Here is a 13,955-nt window from a genome sequence, read left to right on the forward strand (position 1 = left end):
GTTATCTTGTCTCTCATCACACCACTGGGCGGATTATCCAGGAACACCCTCAGATTGTTCTTGCCCCCTTGGGAAGGGAGTCAGACATCCAGACAGAAGAAGCATGAGTTTTCAGCTCATAGTCTTCAGCTATGGGAAGACAAGGAGACATATACAGCTAGGCAATTAACAGCATAGACTCTGGAGCCCAACTGCTCGAGTTCGATTCTGGGCTCTGCCACTACTTAGCCGTGTGACCTTGGACAAATTACTTAACTTCTCTGTATTCTCTGTACCTCAGTTTCCTCATACGTAAATGGGAAAAATAATAGTATTGTGTGTGTGTGTGTGTGTGTAATCACACATAGGATTATTATAGGAAGTAAGTAAATCAGTTAGTGTGAGAAGCTTAGAAAGGAGGAAAGGAGGCTGGCTCATGTCAAGTTTATTAAATAAATGAAAGTAAGCACAAATTCATAGACCCAGAATTGGAAAGAAATCAGATAAGGCCTAACAAAAACCAGGTAGTGGGACCAAATTATGGAAATAAATTCCGTTATTCTATTCTGTTCCTTTCTGTGAAAACATTTATGGTTTAGGAATTGCTGTAAGCTCCCCAGACCATAGACAAACCTTCAAATGTATCATGGTAGTGGCAGTCTGGGAAGCCCTACCCAAATGGGATGACATGGTGCAGGGTCACAGGCCCTACCCATCACTGACTGGATCCTGGGGGATCCCCTCATAACATACCTGCCCACAGGGCCAGGAGAGCTGAATAACCTCCTGGGGGCATCACCTATCACTCAGCTCTGCTCTCTGCAGTAGGTGTGATCAACATCAATTTACAGATGTGGAAACCAAGGCTCAGAGAAGTTTGAGAACTTGCTCAAGATACAGTTAATAACATGTAGAGTTGGGATTCAAACTTAGGTGGAATTCTGAAGTCTCTATACTGTATTGCCTCCAGGTATTAGTTATTATTGCTGTGGACAAATTACCAAACTTAATGGCTTAAAGCAACAAACATTTATAATCGTACAGTTCTTGAACACCAGAAATGTGGGAGTGGCTTAGCTGGGTGGTTCTGGTTCTGAAAGTCTCATGAGGTGGTAGTCAAAGTGTTGGCCAAGGCTACCGTCATCTCAGAGCTCTGCAGAGGCTACTGAATCTGCTTCTAAACTCAGTAGTGAGGTTGTTGGCAGGCTTTAGTTTCTTGCTGGCTGTTGGCCAGAGGCTTCAATTCTTTGCCACATGGACCTCTCCAGAGGGCTTCTCACAACATGACAGCTTACTTTCCCCAGAGCAAGAGATTCAAGAAAAAGGAACAGACAAAAGAGAATACCCCAAAACTGCAGTCTTTTATAAATAATTCAGAAGTGACATACCATCACTTCTGCCACCTGATATTGGCCACACAGACCAATCCTACTACAGTGTGGGAGGGAACTACATAAGGGTGTGAATACCACCTGCAGGTGCATTCCCCAAATCAGCCAGCCCACCCACACAGGTGAAGGAAAATCAGTTTTCCCAGTCTTGGTAAGTAGACCAGCCAAGCCAAGCGAATTTCCACCCGGGAAAACTATCCCACACCTGCGTCCTCCAGACTCCACTGTCCTAGAGTCCCCAGGCTGAGCTATCATCCAGCGATCGCGTCCTATGGGCCCCTCCCCATGCCGCAGCACCAAAACCCGGGCAGTCATCGCCATCCCGAAGGACTACAGCCCCCAGCATGCCCTGCGGCGGCCTCGGAGCCACGTGACGATCTTCTCCGCGCGTCGCCGTCAGGTGACTTGGGGAAGATGGCCGCGTTGACAGCGGAGAATTTCGCGGCGCTCCAGAGCCTGCTGAAGGTAAATTGGAGGGGTGGGGACATCGTGAGGCGGGCCTTTGTCCCCAGGCCTTGAGACGGAATGGGATTTGGGACCAAATGGACCCTGACTTGGAGCCATGACCCCGCTTCTGCCTCTCTAGGTGACTGCGTCGTTGGGCCTTTCCGAGCTTTTAGAAAGCGGGCTCGAAATTAATACCGTCCTGACGGGATGGTGGGGGCACAGATAAGATAACGGACGTGAAGGTGCCGTACAGATGCCCCCTACTAAAGGGCTCTGGGCTGGTGTTCAGGATTGGCGTGTTGAGGTGGTAAGCGCTAGATCCACGTTGCCAGTTCCCCATTTCATGCCGCAGCCCCTCTTCGCTCCATGGCTGAGGAATCTCCCTCCTCTGCTTCCTCTCGGCCCCCTGAGTGAAGTGGGCGTTCTGTTTCCTGAGTCCCGGGTTTTCTGTACTTGCTTTGACCGGTGTAAAGGCCCAAACACTCTCCTGATAATCATTTGAAAGGTTGTGAGGCTTCTTAAAACCGAAGGAAACGATGGACTGGAATTACTTGTTTAATTTCTGATTTCCCTTAGGGAAGAAGGGGCGGCTTTATCTTCCTGTGTAGACGTCATGCGTCTATTTGCTTGTTTTCTGCCTTTCTTGCAGAATGTAAGATCCAGTTGGGACTTTTCTTTTTTTGGTTTTAACTCCAGATGAAGAGGGTTGAGTTCATAACACCAAGCAATTCATGGCACGGCATCATCGTTGATTGGTTCGTGCAATGGTCCCTCCTTTGTTTTAACAGCCCCAGCAGTGTTCACTTGTATTCTCCATCCCTAAAAGCAGCTACTCTATGATATTCACAAATGTATCCCCAACAAGTGTATCTCAACTTCTGGCACATAGCATGTGCTCAGTACATAGCTATTATGTGAGTTAATGAATGAAGTAACAAAGCTGAGATTGGAAACCTATGGCTCTCAGCTCACAGCCCTGGGCCTTTCCACCCTCATCCGTTCTGCCCACTCCCCACCCAATGCCTGCCTATTCATGGTATGGACTTTTTTAATACTTTAAAAAAGTATTATTAATGTGTAACACATAAAAGCACAGAAATCATAAATGCACAGCTCAGTGATTTATTACATACCCATGTAACCATCACTATGGTCAAAACCAAAATATTACCAGTACTGCAGAAGTCTCTCTATTGTTCCTTTGTTACTTCCCTCACGCATCCCAGTAGTAACCACTATCCTTGCTTTTAAAATCAATTTAATATTGCCCATGTTTGAACTTCACATGAATGGAATAACACAGCATATACTTTTTTTATTCCAGGCTTTTTTTGCTTGCTATTATGTAGCAATAGTTAATTCATTCTCATTCCTATTCTATGTATTTTCTTTTTTAAAAAAAATTACTTAGGGGTGCTCAGTCAGTTAAGTATCTGTCTTCAGCTCAGGTCGTGATCTTGGGGTCCTGGGATCAAGCCCTGCATCAGGCTCCCTGCTCAGCAGGGAGTCTGCTTCTGCCTCTCCCCCCACTCTTGCTGTCTCTCTCTCTCTTTCTCGCTCTCTCTCAAATAAATAAAATATTGAAAAAATTACTTAAAGTTTTTATTTTGAGGTAATTATAGATTTACATACAGTTGTAAAAAGTAATACAGAAAGGTCCCATTTACCCTTTACCCAGTTTCCCCCTATAGAAGCATCTTGCAAAACTATAGTATGATATCCCAACCAGGATATTGACTTTGATACACTGAAGATACAGAACGTTGCCATCACTACAGGATCCTTCCTTTTGCCCTTTTATATCCACATCCACCTCCCCTCTGCCCTCACCTTCTCCTTACCCTCTGGAGGGTGGGGGGCTGGTAAGAAGAGGTAGAGGGAGAGAGAGAGAGAATCACAAGCAGGGTCCATGAGTGCAGAGCCTGGCATGGGGCTCAATCCCATGACCCCAAGATCACGGCCTGAGCTGAAATCAAGAGTCCAATGCCCAACTGACTGAGCCACCCTGGAGCCCCTCTACATTTCCCTTTTTAATAAGGACACTGGTCCTATTGGAATAGGGTCCACCCTATGACTTCATCTTAACTAATTACATCTGCAACAATTCTATTTCTAAATGAGATCACATTTTGAGGTACTGGGAATTGGGACTTTAATATATGAATTTTAGGGGGACACCATTCAACTCATTACAGGAGCTTTTGCAGAGCAAAATTTTTAATTTTGATGAAGTACAATTTACTAACAATTTTTCCTTTTATGAATTGTACTTTTGGTGTCATGTCTAAGAACTCTTTGCCAAGCCATAGATCTCCAAATTTTCTCCTCTTTTTTCTAAAAGTTGTATAGTTTACATTTACGTTACATTTTACATTTAAGTACATGATCAATTTTGAGTTAATTTTGTATAATGCATGTAAGACAGTTTGAGGGGTTCTTTTTTTTTTCTTTTTGCCTGTGAATGTCCAGTTGTTCCAGAACCATTTGTTGAAAATGCTGTCTTTCCTCCATTGAATTGCTTTTGTAACTTTGTCAAGAATCAGTTGGGCAAATATATGTGGGTCTATTTCAGGATTCTTCGTTTTGTCCCATTGATCTATTTGTTTATTCCTCTGATAATACCTCACAGTCTTGAGGACTGTAGCTATGTAATACGCTGTGAAGTCTACGTTGTCTGATATTATTGTAGCCACTCTTGATTTTATTTCATTAATATTTGCATGACATATCTTTTTCCATCCCTTTACTTTTGTCTCTATCATTATATTTGAAGAGTGTTTCTTATAGGCAGCATTTAATTGAGTCATATTTGCAGCTCATATTTAATTTCCCACTTACAGCTTATGTAATTATTGAATATTAGAGCTTAAGTCTGCCATTTAATTTTTTTTATTTGCTCTTTTATGTTTTTTGTTTCTTTTTACTTTTTCTTGCCTTCCTGTGGGTTATTTGAACATATTTTTGGAATTCCCTTTTGATTTATCTGTAGCATTTTAAAATGGATTTCTTTTTATAACATTTTTAGTGGTTGCTCTAGTTATTACATTTATATATGTAACATCACAATCTATCAGTGTCATCATTTTACCAGTTAGAGCTGAAGTATAGAAACCTTACTTCCCTTTATGTCCCTTCCCTCATTTGTAATATAATTGTCTTAAATATTTCCTCTGCATACATTTAGAGCCGCATTGGACAGTGCTATAATTTTTGCTTCATCCTTTAAACAGAATTTAGAAATTCAAGAGAAAGAAAGTCTATTGTATTTACCCATATTTTTGCTTGTTGTGTTCTGTCTTTCTTCCTGATGTTCCAAGGTTCCTTTTATTGTTTCCTTTCTGTTAAGAGAACGTCTTTTGTCTTGTGACATATTTTCATAGTGTTCTTTCATCTGAGAATGTCTTGATTTCTTCTTCATTTTCTGAAGGATATTTTTTGCTGGGTGTAGGATTCTTGGTTGACAGTTCTTTTCTTCCAACACCAGAGAAATATTGTGCCATTTCCTTCTTGCTTCCATGAGTTCTGATTCGAAATCTGCTATTATTCTAATGATCCCTTATAGATAAGATATTGTTTCTCTCTCACTACTTTCAAGATTTTTTTCTTTGCCTTTAGTTTCCTGGAGTTTAATTATGGTGTGTCTTGGTATGGATTTCTTTGGATTTATCCTGTTGAGAATATGCTTAGGTTCTTGAATGCATACAGTTATGTCTGTAGCTAAACTTGGAAAGTTTTCAGCCGTTATTTCTTTAAGTACTTCTTCAGCCTTGCCCTCTTTTATCCTCCCTTTCTAGGACTCCAATGACATGAATGTTAGATTCTTTGGTATAGTCTCACAGATCCCCGAGGCTCTGTTCATTATTTTCAGTCTGTTTTCTGTGTGCAAACTGAGTGATTTCTAGTGGCTTTGTCTTCCGGTTTACTGATTCTTTCCTCTGTCCCTTTCATTCTGGTGCTGAGCCCATCTACCGAACTTTTTAATTTTGGTTATTGTATTTTTCAGTTCTAAAATTTCCATTTTGTTCTTCTTTGTATCTTCTGTTCCTTTGTTGGGACTTTCTGGGTTTTTTATTTGTTTCAAACATGTTTGTATTTAGGTGTTGAAGCATTTTTGCCATGGCTGCTTTAAAATCTTTGTCCAGTAATTTTAACATCTGTTATCTTGATGTTGGCATCTAATGATTGTCTTTTTTCATTCAGTTTGAGATCATCCTGGCTCTTGGTATGATGAATGATTTTCAGTTGGAACCTGGGCATTCTTGTGTTATCGTCTGAGATTCTGGAGGGTTTCTGCCTCATTACTACCAGATGGAGATGAAAGTCCAGGTTCTGCCCTTGGTTCCTACTGACATGCAAAAGTGGGGGTTCCTCATTACTACTGGGCAGGGGTGGAAGTTCTGGCCCCCATGTAGTTACTATTAATACCAAGGGGTGGTGGGACTAGCTGCCCGTTGGTGGGGATGAGGTCCCAGCTCCCTCCTTAGCCTTCTCTAACACCACCCGGGTGGGGTGTTGGAATACCTCGTTGTAGCCCCAAAAGGGTGGAAGTCCGCCTTCCCCACTCAGCCTTTGCTAACATAGGTGGGAGTGGGGCTACAGGTTTTTCTGTGGTGTTTGGCTCAGTAGAGCAGTTCTCACATAACAGTTTTCTGTCTTGCTAAGCTTTCTTGGTCCTTTGGCTACAGAGAGCAGGTATTTGTCGGGAGTTGTTTGTTTGTTTTGTCTTTGTGTACCCATTGGCGTTCTGGGTTGCCCTGTTCTTTAGCTCGAAGTCCGGGATATATGAACAACAAGAAAATCCAGGAGACTCAGCACCATGTCATTTCTTGGTCTGGAGGGGGAGGCCCACAGCAGATCCGTCTTCTCCCCATTCCGTCTCGGAGTGGTCTTACGTTTGTTCTCCATATAGTGCCCAGTGCTTTCAGTTGTGCTGAGAAGGGAAAGTAAGACAAACGACATCTATTTCACTGCCCTGGAAATGGAGATGTCCCGTGCACCTTTAAATCTTGAGTCTCAAAGGTATCACACCATGACTGAGACAGTCTCATGTTCTGGAACATGTATTTTCAGAGTCTGAATGGTTTTTTTTCCTCCCCACCTGTGAATTAATTCATAGGCCTCCTCAAAAGATGTTGTCAGACAGCTGTGCCAAGAGAGCTTTTCCAGTTCAGCCCTTGGCTCAAAACGACTCTTGGATATTACATGTTCCAGCTTGTCTGTGACCCAGGAGGAAGCGGAGCAAGTAAGTATGGTCAGATGACCTTTGGCCACTGGCTTCTCAGCTCATTAGTCTCTTTCTTAAGTTTCCAATCATTGCCACATTTCAAGGAAATTTTTCCCCTGAAATGTCTGTTGACATTATAACAAACTTAAAATAGATTTTTGTTTTAATGCTAGTGAACTTAAAAGCTATTGTCTTTGAACCTTCACTTCCTTATGATAAATGAGGCAAGGATGGGTGAACTATACCAAGAATCAGAGGTCCCGTCCATTTCCTTTTCAGACTTGTTCCCTAGACAGTGTGGACAAAAGCCAACCTTTCTGCGATTTTCTTGCCCTCTAACTTGCCGCTGCTGATAGATTGTCAGCCAGATAGCTTAGACAGACTTCTTTGGGGGCACTGGGTAGAAGCTCTGAGGCCTGAGTATGATTCAGGGGACATGCTGCTGGACCCCACCTGACCTCAGCTGGTGGCCAAGAGGAAGAGTGAGGTGACTCAGTTTATGCAGTACTCACAGCCTTCTCTTTTTAGGGCAAATATGTTTCTAAAATAGGAGTTCATTCAAACAGGCCTGCATTACTATTATTATTACTATTTTTAAACCAGAGCTCGGTTCATTGAAATCAGCTGTAGAACAGTAAAAGGCAGCATCCAGATTATGGAAGTGAGTTGAAGATTTAGTTTGGCTTCCCCAAAAGTAGACCCTGAGGCGAAGAGTGGTTGCAAGTAATTACCTGGGGAGATGAGTCTAGAAAGCGCAAAGGAGGGAGTAGGGACAGTCGAACAGGGAGGAGAGACAAAGCCAAGAAAGAATGTGTTGATGACCGGGCACCGCTGTGGGCAGCGGGGCTCAAACTTGGGATCCTGTAAGAAACCCTGGGGAACACACTGTAGAACTGTCACCCTGGAGGGCAGGGAGGCTGGGACCTCACCCCTCATCAGTGGAGGGGTGACATCCCCTCGCCTCTCACCTTGTGTCTGTGCAGCTGAGCGGCCCCCCAGGGCATCAGAGAAAGCCCTAAAGCAGTTCCCTCCAGACAGTCGTGGTAGTTTCAGCTGAGCATTGTTGCCTTCACAAGCTGGCCACGGGCCATCCTTGGCTACTGTCTGTTGGAAGGACGTAGGGTGGGCAGGGCAGTGCCAGGCCCTCCTCCTCCCCAGGGCAGTCGGCACAGCTCCCCCGGGATCCGTTTGTTTTCTTCGCCCTCCTCGGTGACAGCCTAGGGGCAAGGACACCCTGCACGTAGAGCCCGAGCCCCGCCGGAGCCAGTGCCTCTGGCAGCAGGTCCGTGAGCTCAGCTTCAAGCTCCGGCAGGTGGCACACGGCCCCGCTCAGGGGAGCCGCCCACGGCTCTGGGCCCCCGGGGGTTCGTGCAGAACTCCCAGTCCGGGCGCAGTGGCCAGTGCAGCGTTGCCTAGTAACACAGCTGACTTGTCACTTCCCTCGTGTTCCCAGGGAACAGGCTAGAAAGTGAACTGAAGGTCAGATTCTGTGCACAAGGAAAGGGGATTTATTAACCCTTCGCTCCCAAGCAGAAGTTTCTGGCACGTTGACAGGTTCCTGTGTCGGGCAGCTACCCCTATCTTCTAAAGCAACAGGTGAACTTAGAGGTGGGCCGGGGCACGTGGGCATCAGCATCTGGGACCGAGGCCTCAGGACCCATGGGACTGTTGGGACGACGTGGCGGCGCGCGGCCGGCCGTGTCCCCCGCCGCGGGGGGAGAGAGCCCTGCCGCCTGCCCTGCTTCTCACCTCGGGCCTGTCCTGCAGCTGATCCAGGCTCTGCACCGCCTCACCAGGCTGGCGGTGTTCCGTGACCTGTGCTCTGCTGAGGCGATCCTGGCTCTCTTTCCTGAAAATTTCCACCAGAACCTCAAAAACCTACTGACGAAAATCATCCTAGAACACGTGTAAGTGCTCATTTCTCGAGAGTTGCTTGTAATGCTCACATAATGGTATTTTAGGTCAATAAATACTTTCAGGGTCCTTTTTAGTGGCTAAATATATTCTTTATATGGAGACATTACATAACATTTAGTTAAGAAACTCCCTGCTGTTAGATGTTTAGGCTATTGGCAGTTTTCACTTCAGTTTACTGTGGAAACGTTGCTCACGTGCTTAATTATCTGCTTACTGGTTAAAGACGAGAGTGAGGCTTCTGCTTTCTGCTCTCAAGTTGACCATCAGAAAGATTGCACCAACTGGTTCTAGGAGGAGGACGTGAGCGTGCCCCTCCCCCCACACCTTCATCGGCCCCCAGGGAGTCGGTTCACGTTTTCCCCCAGTTCACAAATGGCAAATGCGCCTCACTTCAGTTTATGTATCTTTGATACTAGTGATGTCAGATATCTTTTTCATATGTTTAATTGGTCATTTTTGTTTCTTTTGTGAATTATCTAGATATTTTCTTGGAAAATCCTTTGAATACATACAATTTAAGCAGAACTGATTAGCTACTGGTCAGCAGCAGGCTTACCAGAATTCTCGGGCAGTAATAAGAGATAATCCCTGCTTGTCAAGGATTTTATTGTTTATTTAGAAACTTCTCTCACACGTGACCACATTTTATCCTGCCTCTGCTTCGCATCTCACTATGACGCTCTTTGCTGTAGCATTAGATGGGTCTGTTTGGGTGTGTTTTGCCTAAAAGGCAGTACTTTGTGGAGTAGATGCTCAATAAAAGAGAATCGGTTGACTTTTCCTGCTTCATCTCTGAGAACGGTAACACAATAAAAACACAGTGCATTAAGCCTCTTCTTTCTTTTTGCCCCCCCTAAGCTACGAAAACTAACAGCGCTTATGGCCTTAACATCACTGAGCTATGTAGAACAAACAAGAAAGTGCTTCTGCCACACAGTGGACGTTCCTGTGGTCCTTTCCTGTCAGGGAGTGATGATAGGCTCGAGGATTCCAGAAGGGGTAGAGGCCCAGGTCCACAGGCCTCTCTCATGATCAATTCTCATCCCTTTTCCATTCTTTTTTCCTTATCTTTCCCTCTTAAACAGCTCTACTTGGCGAACGGAAGCCCAGGCACATCAGAGTGAGTATCAAGGACCCGCCTTCCTCCCTACCCTTCCTTCCTGGTCCCGGCTCGAACTCTGCCAGGTGGCCAGACTTTGTAACCGAAACTCAATGTGCATTAACCTCATCCCAAATTCGTCTCTCATTTTGTGCCGGCATCTGGAGGCTCGTGTGTGCAGGCAGAAGCCTGGCCATGCGCCCACCATGAATCAGTGCCAAGTGCAGGCGGCACGGAGCGTGGTGAGGAAGGCCCCTGACTTTGTCTCCCTCGGAGACTTGTCCTGTGGCTCAGAAGCATGACCAGCCCTCCGGGCTGCCTGTCCCAGAGTAAGGGCTTGGTGAGGTGAGCGGCAGGGGCTCTGAGCTGGCCCGTCTCCTTCACAGTCTCTCTGCCGCGCCTGGTCGACCTGGACTGGAGAGTGGACATCAAGACCTCCTCCGACAGCATCAGCCGCATGGCCGTCCCCACCTGCCTGCTGCAGATGAAGGTGAGTCCACTGCCAGGCCCGTGAGAAGGAAAGAAGGGGCCGCGGCACCCCCGCGCGCCGTCGAAAATACCAGTCTCCAAAGCTCTGGGACCTTTGACCCCATAGAAAAAAATTCGGCACCTCCCAGATGCGGTCTCTGTTTGTCAAATACATGGTCACTACTGTACTAACATGTTACAGACATAATAAATCATACACCGGAAGTAGAACTTTTAAAAGGATAAGACAAACACAAAACACAAGCTTTAAAAAGGGTTTGCTGCTCCCTGAAGTTTACCTTCTACACTAACGGGAAAGTTTAGCTTTCACGGTGCGGGCGTGCCATCAGATTCCAGACTGCCTTCTTGATAATTTTGGTGTCCCTCGGGCAGCTGCTTGTCCGGTTGACTGTGCTGGCACAGTTTGTGACGCGGCTGAGCCGGAGCTCCCGTGCGCAGCTGGGGAAGCGCCCGTCCGTTTCCTTGTTCGCACACTCTGGCCTCCCCAGTGTTACCTTCAGTCTACAGATCTTTTCAGGGATCTTTTTAAACCACATTGTCTATGGCGAGGGCTTGTTTAGTGATGCTGTATTTACGTAGCCACATACCCAGAAACTCAGCACCTGTAAGAAGATGAAAAAGTAAGGGTGCCTCTAACAAGTTTTTAAACTCTAGTAGAGTTGACTTTTGTTTTTAAAGAAACAGATCTAACTAGGAGCTGTAATGTTTTTCCTGTGTCCTGGTGGATCCTCACTAGACCTAGAGCCCCCTCCGTCAAGTACCCATATGGGCCCCTGCAGTATCTCCTCACTCGGATGCTGAGAGTCAGGGGTCCGAGGGGTGAGTGAGCCTTGGCTTCTCCCGTACCCGCCCTGAGCACTGCTCTCCCAAGCCTCTGGGAATCTCCTTCCGTCTCCTCATTTGCTAAATGACGCCAGGGCTAGGACTCTGTGTAGCTCTGAGCAAGAAGCCTGTCTTCAGAGGTTCACCGGAACGGGGGACGGCTGCCCGCTCCAGGGCTCACCTCCAGGACGGTGGGAAGAGGGACGGCTCTGACGTTTGGGCCCTGTTCTCTTTTCAGATCCAAGAAGATCCTAGCCTGTGTGGAGACAAACCCTCCATCTCAGTGGTCACTGTGGAGCTGAGTAAGGAAACTCTGGACACTATGCTAGACGGCCTGGGCCGCATCCGCGACCAGCTCTCCGCCGTGGCCAACAAATGACCCCAGCCGGCTGCCGGGCCCACGGCCGGGCCCCAGCTGCTGGCCAGCGGTGTGCGCCTCCCAGCCCCCGGGTCACCCCTGTGCAGCAGCTGCGGCCGCCGGCAGGGTCGGCAGGCAGGCCGGGGGGGACGGCGAGGGGGCTGCCGTCCGGAAGGCACAGCTGCACCGGGAGGAAGCGGCCCTGGCCCCGCGCTGTTCTCCTCCCTCATCCTCTTTCGTCCTGAAGCTGGTGAGCAGAAGCCCCCATCTCTGGGAGACGTCCTCACCACTGTGGCAGTGTGAGGGGGCGTCCGCACCGTCAGGTGCCTCTGTGTGGCTGCCTGGAAGATTCAGGCCCACGTTGTGGAGCTCATCTAAGAAGTTCCTTTCCAGCACTAGGTCTAATTGGCCCGTTTCCAGCCCTGGAGCACAGGGAGGGAATCACGGCGCTGAGGCCAGCAGTTGGCGCTTCTCCATCACAGAAGCCGGGCAGGGCCTGTAGAGCCCTGGGGCCCCCCGCCGGCCCAAGTCCAGAGCCTTCCTGAGCCCCTCAACCCTGCGGGCCCCCTTCCAGCGTAGGGAGTCTGGAATGGGTGAAGCCACAAGGCCCGTCCTTGATATAATGCCAGGGGAAACAAATGGGAGTGATGGAAATAAATAATCGTTTTAAAAACTTCATGACTCCAGTCACGTTTTTCGAAGCTTCTGTCCTTAACCTGAGTTGGTGCTTTGCGCCAGCGCTGCCTCTCATTGGGAAAGGTGACCCCAGCTTCTCATTGCCCACTGAGCTCGTGAGCACCATGTGGCCTGAAAGCAGGCTTGTGGGCCTCGCCACTGTCCAAGCATTCATCTGTCATGTGGAGCCGGAGAAAGCTAGGCTGACAGGCAGTGCGTGCTTGTCACGGGGGCTGCAGGGACAGTGCTCCGCAGAGCTGAGCGTCCCTGTCACGTGCGCGCCGCCTCATGGTCCGCGTCACCCCAGGGCCACGACGCGCAGCCGGCTGGCCGCGCTTGTCTTAGCGGCTCCGGGCAGTGTGTGTGGACGAGGGGAGGGTGGGCGGAGGAGGCAGAGCCCTGGGGCCAGAGGATGGGCTCCAGTCGGGCTGCCAGGGCTGGAAGCCAGCTCTGCCTCTCAGTGGTGAGGGGCTGGACCCTGCCTCTCAATTCTCCCCCTCCCTTTCTTTTAAGATTAAATGGGGATAATAATAGTACCTCCTCTGTAGGGCTTCTGTGAGGATTAAATGCTGCCACGTCCCTGAAAGCACTTATTAGCACCATGAGGGCGGATAAGAAAGGCTCCATCAGGTTTGCTCTGATTCTTAAAGGAAAGGAAGGTGGAAAGCCCTCCGCAGTCACCGTTTCACTTACTGTCGCAGGGTTGGTGCGACGGTGAATGCATTATCCTCTCTTTACCGATGAGGAAATCAGCTCATTGAGGTTAAGTCGCCTGCTGGTAAATGGCCTCATTAGGACGTGGGCCCAGATTTTTCTCGCTTTCTCTCTACCACACAGGACTCTGCAAGGGACGTGGAGTTCTGTGACTTTAGCTCCATTTGGAAAATACTGGAACTGAAGTAGAGATGAGAAAACGTACTCCTAAGACACTAGGAATGTCAAGAAAAAAAATCCCGAGCTCCTCTTTGCTGTTTCTTGGAAGCCGAGCAAACTTCTGTTAACATGGCAGTTCTTAACGTTTTGGGGGCTGTGTCCACTGATAATCTATGAAAGCTGCCTATCCTTTCTGTAGGAAATGAACATTCCATTTTTTATATTCAGTGACAAGAGTTCGTGGACCCCGGAAGTCAGCCCACTGTTTCCAGAATGAGAGCCCCTGGTCTTACTGTCAGGTTGAGTATAGCCTTGTGAATTCAACCCCTTTGTTTTCCTTCTAGTCCCTGTGACCCACATGCCCATCTCCAAGTCCCTGTTCCCTGGGCCTCCCAGGGGCATCCATAAGAAAGTAACCTGGAGCAGCATAGGTGTCTGGGCTGTTGGGCATCATTCCTTCAGCCACATCGACCTGAACAGAACCATCTGGGTGCATGACATACAGAAGGCGTTCAATAAATACCGGAAAACTCAATGACTCTTTGCTACCCCTCACCCCACGTGCTCACTTAAGGGGTTTGTTTTCTACTGTTAGGGAGGATGGATCGTTTGTGGATACCATATTTCTAGTTGGCCTGATCCTATCTCCGAAAAACACCCTAGTTTCTATCTATCGATCTC

General features: G+C 47.6%; 1 protein-coding gene across 2 annotated transcripts; it reads left to right on the top strand.

Moving 5' to 3' along the window:
* The first annotated feature begins 1,750 nt into the window (after positions 1–1,750).
* On the top strand, positions 1,751–12,400 carry COMMD9 (COMM domain containing 9). Of its 2 annotated transcripts, XM_064576629.1 has the most exons (7): positions 1,751–1,835; positions 6,934–7,059; positions 8,596–8,637; positions 8,809–8,948; positions 10,044–10,078; positions 10,444–10,547; positions 11,607–12,400. In XM_064576629.1, the coding sequence occupies exons 1-7, from the start codon at positions 1,785–1,787 to the stop codon at positions 11,745–11,747; spliced, it is 639 nt and encodes a 212-aa protein (XP_064432699.1). In that variant the 5' UTR covers positions 1,751–1,784; the 3' UTR covers positions 11,748–12,400. The 2 variants fall into 2 exon arrangements, with proteins under 2 accessions (XP_064432699.1, XP_045749847.1); XM_045893891.3 differs by lacking the exon at positions 8,596–8,637.
* Positions 12,401–13,955: the final 1,555 nt, after the last annotated feature.

This window comes from Mirounga angustirostris, unplaced genomic scaffold, assembly GCF_029215605.1.
Source record: "Mirounga angustirostris isolate CCGP_5_RB_7025 unplaced genomic scaffold, mMirAng1.0.hap1 SCAF_13, whole genome shotgun sequence".
Taxonomy (NCBI): domain Eukaryota; kingdom Metazoa; phylum Chordata; class Mammalia; order Carnivora; family Phocidae; genus Mirounga; species Mirounga angustirostris.